This window comes from Aptenodytes forsteri, unplaced genomic scaffold, assembly GCF_000699145.1.
Source record: "Aptenodytes forsteri isolate BGI_AS27 unplaced genomic scaffold, ASM69914v1 Scaffold167, whole genome shotgun sequence".
NCBI lineage: Eukaryota > Metazoa > Chordata > Aves > Sphenisciformes > Spheniscidae > Aptenodytes > Aptenodytes forsteri.
The window spans coordinates 2,037,511-2,044,908 of NW_008795926.1; the positions used below are offsets into that span (position 1 = coordinate 2,037,511).

The 7,398-nt window shown below is 52.2% G+C and overlaps 1 protein-coding gene across 1 annotated transcript; it reads right to left on the bottom strand.

Annotated features, from left to right (window-relative positions):
• Positions 1-664: 664 nt before the first annotated feature.
• Positions 665-6,737, bottom strand: HEMGN (hemogen). The gene is made up of 4 exons (XM_009285061.2): positions 6,527-6,737; positions 3,187-3,280; positions 2,052-2,722; positions 665-888 (listed from the first exon to the last, which is right to left on the bottom strand). The coding sequence occupies exons 1-4, from the start codon at positions 6,606-6,608 to the stop codon at positions 779-781; spliced, it is 957 nt and encodes a 318-aa protein (XP_009283336.1). The 5' UTR covers positions 6,609-6,737; the 3' UTR covers positions 665-778.
• Between the last annotated feature and the right edge of the window lie 661 nt (positions 6,738-7,398).

The following is a 7,398-nucleotide window of genomic DNA, read 5'->3' on the forward strand; positions in this document are numbered from 1 at the left end:
CCTTCCTGGCTTCAGAAGAAGTCCTGGGTGCGTGGCTGGGGAGCCAGGGATGCAGCAGCTATGCAGAGTGGCTCCTGTCTTTGCCTCAAATGGCATTTCCCTGACAAAAGTGTATGGTTCAGCCAAGTTTCAGCCTGTCGCACTCAGCTGTTTTCAACCATCTTTTGTTTGCCTAACACGGCGGCTCAGCAAGGTCGGAGTGAGGTTGCCCAGAAATTGAAAACAGAATGCTTTCCAGGCTTTAGGGAAGCAAGCTGTTTACCGGGGAGGAAAACAGACCGTGAGAAAAACCTTCAGACTGAAGATAGTAACACAAGGGGCTGTAGGGTTTATCAGGTGCAGGAAGAAGCCCCAGCCAGGCAGCTCCAACCAGCTAAAAATCACGGTGGGTTTCAGCTTCGCATTGCCACTTGCATTTCGACAAATCAGAAATGCCTTTCAGAAACATGGATGGATGCTGGTCTGTACGCTTAAACTGCGAAATGGTGGGGCACTGTGCAGCCCTCCGTGGAACCACCACTCAGGTGAAACAGCCCTCCAGCAGAGAGGGCAGCAGGGCTCATGAGCCGCAGGCAGCAGACAACTCCCAAAGGACTGCCTTTGCTCAAGCAACCGTGTTCCCCCTCACTGTAACCTGAAAGAAGCATAGAAAGAGGAGTGACCAGGAGAGTGTGGGCTTTATTACTGACAAGGAAGGAGCTGGTCAAAATCACTCTGCAGTACTTATCAGAGTTTGTCAGGCAGGAGTCAAAACATTAAAAAAAAAAACCAAACAAAATTAAAATAGAACGTGTGTGCTGTATTCATTATCCTGGTGGTCATTTTCCAGAGGAGTATTCAAAGCTTCTGGTAGTTCTGCTTCTGCTGGTTTCAGCACCTCCTCTTCACCTACAAGGCATGTAAAAGACAGATCATTTCATATTGGGAGGCTTTCGTGCGTTACCCCTCCATGCTGTGCTAAAGCCCCCACGGCCAGGCTCCTGTGATTGCCTGTGATGTTAGGTAGCTCCTGGTAGTCTGCCTGCTTTTCAAAGGACACAGCAGTCCCAGGGGTTGTGGAGGGGAGTCGGAGAGGGTAAAGCCCCAATAGGTTTAAAGGCAGGAGGCAAATAAATGCAGCCCTGATGCTTGCCCATTTCAAGATCTCAGAGCTGGACCACTGTGATGTGCCCCAGTCAGCCCCAGTCCCCAAGATGCAGAATGGTTGTTTTCCATGGCACGAGGGCGTTGCATGCCTTGCAGCGAGAGGCCTCTTCTTCTCCCCTGGCACAGACACTGCTGGAAATGCAGTAATCAGGGGTCAGAGGATGCTCACCTCCTCTGAAGCAGATCCTATGTTTTCCTGGTTTTGAAGCAATCTGCATGCTTGGCCCACTGACCGCTAAAGTAAATGTGCTCTCCTCTTCCCAAGCCAGATCTGGGAGCAACTCCTGCTGGCCCAAGCTGCGTTAGCTGTAAATGGATTTCCCGAGCCCAGACGGCAATCTGCTGTTCAGAGCAGCTTAGTGCCCTCTGTACCTCAGTCCTGGCAGGTCCCAAAGGGGTAGTCCCCTGCAGACACCCACCCCTTGCCCTAGTGCCCACCTTTCCCTCCCCACCACCCCAGTGTCAGCCCCAAAACTGGGTGGACTGTGGTCTGTGCCTGGGCTTTGGCTCTCCCTGACCAGCTCTGGTCTCAAGAGACCGCATCTGCTCTCCACAGTACCTCTGCCCTAACCTGGCTCATGGCAGAGCCACATGGGTGTCCTTAGGACAAGGAGCTATTTAGGACCAGAGACCACAGACCCCATGCCAATGACTCTACTGACAGTAGTGGGCTTCTTATCACTCCCCATGACTTGGAGAGCAGTATCTACCCCCACAGCCCCAACATTCCCCCCCACCCCTTTCACAGCTACCCAAGTCACTCTTAGTGGGGTAGGGACCTGTGCCGTAGTGGTGCCGCAGGCTGGTAGTTGATAAGGTGGGCAACCTTGGCTGACAGTCCTCAAGAGGTGGCACTGCACTGCTCCCCAAGCCCCCATGAGGCCACTGGCTCTCCGGCAGCTCACCTGCAGGATCCTGGCTCCTGGCTGCCAGCTCCCCCTCCGCCACTCCCGGTTGCATCCCACTGACCAGGTCCTGCATGGTCAGCACGGGCGGCTGTTCTTGATGCAGTGGCTCAGGCAGTGCCAGCTTGGAGGGCGCTGGCTCAGCCTCCTCCTGTGGGTCAAGCTGAGGGTCCGGCTCTGGTTCTGGCTCCGGGCTGGGCTCCACTGCCAGCTGGTGGCCCCGTCCTCGCCTGGCTCCTCTGCCTCTCCTTTGCCGTTTGTTCTTCTCCTGCTCCCTGCCAGGGGATTTCACAGGGGTGAAGAGTTGGGCATGGGGCGGAGGACTTTCCCTCCTGCCCCGAGGCCGCTTTGCCAGGCCCCTGGCTGTGACTGCGACCCAGTCATCCCAGCAGAAGCTGCACTTCTGCAGCCCTCCTGCCCAGCTCCGCACGGCGGCCTCCTGTAGCCGCACCGGGGGGGGCGGGAGGGTGCACACGAGCACGGGCGGCTGTTCTTGATGCAGTGGCTCAGGCAGTGCCAGCTTGGAGGGCGCTGGCTCAGCCTCCTCCTGTGGGTCAAGCTGAGGGTCCGGCTCTGGTTCTGGCTCCGGGCTGGGCTCCACTGCCAGCTGGTGGCCCCGTCCTCGCCTGGCTCCTCTGCCTCTCCTTTGCCGTTTGTTCTTCTCCTGCTCCCTGCCAGGGGATTTCACAGGGGTGAAGAGTTGGGCATGGGGCGGAGGACTTTCCCTCCTGCCCCGAGGCCGCTTTGCCAGGCCCCTGGCTGTGACTGCGACCCAGTCATCCCAGCAGAAGCTGCACTTCTGCAGCCCTCCTGCCCAGCTCCGCACGGCGGCCTCCTGTAGCCGCACCGGGGGGGGCGGGAGCTTGGGCACCAGATTTTTCCCCGGCCCCACACTGTGGGGAATTGCTTGCCACCCAACCCACCACCTATGTAACCCACCCCCCGTCCATCTCTGCCCCCCAACACCTGCCTAGACCTTCAGCACCTACCAGCTGCAGGTCACCTGTCCCCACTGAAGACTGATGGGGCCCAGCTTGGCTCTGTCCCTGTGTGAAGATGGAGGGGCTGGGCTGCCATGCCTGGGCTCAGGTTAAATGCTCCAAGAAAACGACTCCACAGCATAAGCAAGATTTACCTCAGGACCCACTGAATTGAGTCTTTCTCCTGGGCTTCTGCTTTTCTTTTCCGGAGCAGCTCCCGGTCCCTCAAGCGGTGGGTGATGATGACATCTACAATGACAAATTGAGTGCTAACATGACAACCTGGCCAAGGAACAATTCGATCCTTCCCTGCCTGGTGACAGAGCACTGATGCAAGAGGCCATGTTCTTTTTGTCATGAAGTGGGTCTTGATAGGAAACTGCTTGGGCACTGTACTTCCAGCTCAGCCTCAGTGGGTAGGATCCGATGATATACCACCCAAAGCTCCCAGGCTCCTGCACTGAAAGTTACTCTAAATTTCTAGCTGCAGTTTTCTTCCTGCTGCTGCAGCCTTGGGGTGACCCTTGTCCAACCTACTCACCACCGTAGAGACCTGGGGCCTGACGGAAGCATGGGGCAGGCTTCCCGTGCCATGAGGACACCAGGAAATCCCTTGGTCAGACATCACTACAGGCTGCAAGATAATTTTTTGTGTTTGCTCTGTTGTTACCCTTTTCCCCAGATAGCTGCAACTGGCCACTGCTGCCATTAAGATGCTCATCTAATTAACTAACTAAGGAGAAAGCCTTGCCTTGCAGGTAGCCAGCCCTACAACATAGGAACAGGTCTGTGGGGGTGAGGGGGTTAGCCAGAGGACACAGGCTTTCCCGTACACAGATGCTCATGTGTATTAGGCTGAGACCCTGTAGGGGATGGTGACCCAACCAGAGGCCAGAACAGGGCTAGTACACACTGCTGGGGCTGAGGAGACTGGTCCCAAAGACCACACAAGCAGCCCCAAGCTGGTCTGCAGCTATGAAGATGACCATGGCAGGGCTGAAGATTGACTCATGCGAGAAAGCTCCGATGCTGACTTTAGCATTTGGGCAAGATATGCAGGTTACCTACAGCTACCAGGAGAAAGGGGCACCCCCCGGGTCCCAGTCACCCTGTGCAATGCCTTCTTAGGCCAAGGTAAGTTGTGCCCATTTCACTGGCTGCAAAGGGCTCCAAATGGCTTCCTGAGGCAAAGACATGTCAGCCATCTACACCTGGGCGAATGAATTCCTGAACTTTTCTGAAGCCAGCACTGAACTTCCTCCCCCATGTCTTTGTCCTAACAAACAACATCCCTGATGATGTGGCAGTAGGTCTTGTGGTTTCTGATCCAGTCAGCACTGAATTTTATAGCTTGGACTCCAGCCTGTGATAAAAAAGATGTGGCTTAGACCAAGTAGCACGAGACTGCTCCCTTAAGATGAAGGGCATTGTTCAGGAGCAACACCAGTTCCCTGGGGCCTGGAGGGAGAGGGGACTCTTCCCACGCGTACACTGAAGAGGTCACAAAAGCGCTGATTTTCATAGTTTCAACAAAACCCACACAATGAAAAAGCAAAACTATGACTGTCTCCTTCCAGATGTAATCAGATCCAGCTTCTTCCACAAAAGCCTCAGCTTACACTAAAGTATTAGGTCAAATCGGTGAAGAATGGTCATTTTGTCATTCCCTTGTCCAGCTGGGAGAACTGGCAAGGTGAAAAGGACTTCCGAGGCTGAGCTGGGACTACAGCTCTTGTATCCCAGATGTCTGTTAAACACAACAAAAACCATAATCCAGGACAGAAAAAAATCAAAACTGACAGCAGGAGCCAACCTCTATCCAAAGTAGATCTTTACACAAGACACTTCTGATAATTAATAATAATCTCGCAGAAATTTAGCTTGGAAAGGCTTTCTGTGGGTCTCTGTTCCAATGTCCTCATCAAAGCAGGGCCAACTTTAAAATTACATCAGGCTGTCCAGGACCTTGTCCAGGGAATTTCAGAATACCTCAAAGCCCACCTCTCTGGTCTCCGCACCATTCTCACTGTTAATTTTTTTCCTTTCTAACCAGCCATGTTTGCAACCTGGACCTGGTGCCTCTTGTCCTTTCCCTGTGCACCCCTAAAAAGAGTCTGTCTCTCCCTTCTCTGTAACCCTGTTAGGCAGAGGATGACTGCAATGAGATCTCCCTCTCAGCCTTCTTTTCTCCTGGCTGAACAAGCCTGGTTTCCTCTGCTTGTCCTCATATGTCATCTGCTCCAGCCTTTAGCAGTCTTGATGGCCCTGCACTGGACTCATCGCAGTATGCCTTTGACTTCCCTGTTCTGAGTTGCCCAAACCTGGGCATAGAATTCCAAGTGCTGTCTAATAATAACAGCAGCCACCATCACAACCACGAAATAAAAAATAATCCTACTTTCTGTTGTTGCCTATTAGTTTTTCTGTTCTTTTATTGCCCTTTTTTGTACGGTACTTCCAGGAGCCCCCTTTGCTCTGAGCACAGTAGAGCCATACAGGAGAAGATGGCTCCTCTCCTAAAAAAATTCCAGCCTAACCAGACCAAAGAGAAGGGGCACAGCAGGATGCAATACAGATGTGAAGGCCCCATGCAACAACAGTGCCAGAGTTTCTCAGTCATGGCAGGGGCATCTCAGCGTGACCAGAGATGGTGTCAGCCTCTGACATGAAAAACACCGCACTTGGACTGCACAATGTACAGCTGAGTAGACGTTCCTCAAACGGGAGGCTGTTCCCCGATGTAAAGCAGTATCAGAGGCAGCAGGGCACAGCCAGCAGGAGATGACTCTGCCATCCACATAGCAAAACGCAGGAAGCTGCCTGGGAAGATGAGGTTACAAGTTGCAGTAGCAGGATCTGCACAGGGCTTCAGTTTAACTGCTGAAGTACATAATCCTTTGTACATCCCTTTGCGGCCAAGGTAACTTTCTTGCCCTTTCAAAATGTCTTGTGAGCCATAAAAGCATTTTTAGCTGCCTGCAATCAGTCTCCTTCCCAACCCACCCTAAGCAAATTGTTTTGCACAGGTAGCAAACGCCACTCATTCACTTCTAACTGGTCCCAGAGAGCACTCCCACAGCAGCTCCAAAGCTGTCTGTCACCTGCTAGCACTAGGCAGGAAAGATCACAGTAAACATCTGCATCCTGATGAAAAATTATTTAGCAGAGGACACAAAGATACAGAGATGAAATGAAAAGAAAAAAAATCCATCAAGCTAAAAGAACAATGAGACAGTATTGCCAGTCTGCAAACAGACAATATATTGATGCTGCCTGAGGGACTTCGTCTGAGTTGAAAAGCCTTTATAGGTGCTTCTGCCTTTGTGATCTGAAACACAACATGGAAAAAGCCACATATATTTGCAGTTAAATGTGCATCCTCCATCCCCCAAGCATAAACTGGTAATTATTAACTCCTTTTTTAGAAACCATTGGTGACAAAGATCATTCTCTCCTCTCACTGAAAACGCAAGTTAGGAGTGGTCTTGTCATTACCTGGCACAGCATACTCCTCACGGGCTGCAGAGGGTGGCAGGGAAGAGTCCGAATAAGCATGGTCTTTGCCTAAACTCTCCATTGCTCTTTGCAGTTTTAAATAGAAAGCAGCTTAATTCCCTGGGAACAGCATCTGGAGATACTGGTGCAGCATAATGAGAGCTTGAAAAAAATGCAGACTGCCCGCCCAAAACCTCTTATCTGGCCAGGCCACTAGTATGGTAATAATATTCTCCTTATCAGAGTGCAAAGGTGCACGAGTCTCTGCCCAGGATCTACCGTGTGGATTGCAAAACATGTTAGTGCTTTTATACAGCAAGTATTTCTACTTCAGATAGGAAATTTACACTTGCTGCTGCTACACTGTGACTCAAATACCCTCCTTTATAGGAGAGAGAAGCTGTATGGCCAGGCAGGATGCAGCACTGCCTCGCTGCTCGTTTCCAGAGTGAGATGCAGGGAGGTGTTGTTAGTCCTTGAGGACCCCTTGTGAGGTCTGAAACAGGACATACACTGTTTGAAAGGTGTTTTCATAGGACCCTAGCAGCGCTGGTGGGAAGGGACCTCCGTCCCCCCTCTGGTCCCCCTCACAGCAGGACTGTCTGCTGCACGAGGTCAGGGCAGCTGTGGCATCATATTCTTTGGAAACGCCCAAGCCAAATTCATGACACCTGTCCAAGGGCTGCACCACCTTCCTTGGAAATCCAGACGGAATAATGAATCCATACCAGGACTCCAGCCAAGGGCCTGTGCATGTTGAGGACTTCCCAATGCATCGTTGGTCCAGTACCCAGTGGATCAAGGCTATGAGCAAAGCACTTCCCTCATGAAGCAGGATGGCAATGGGCAGCCCCAGTAAAACCAATGGGAAG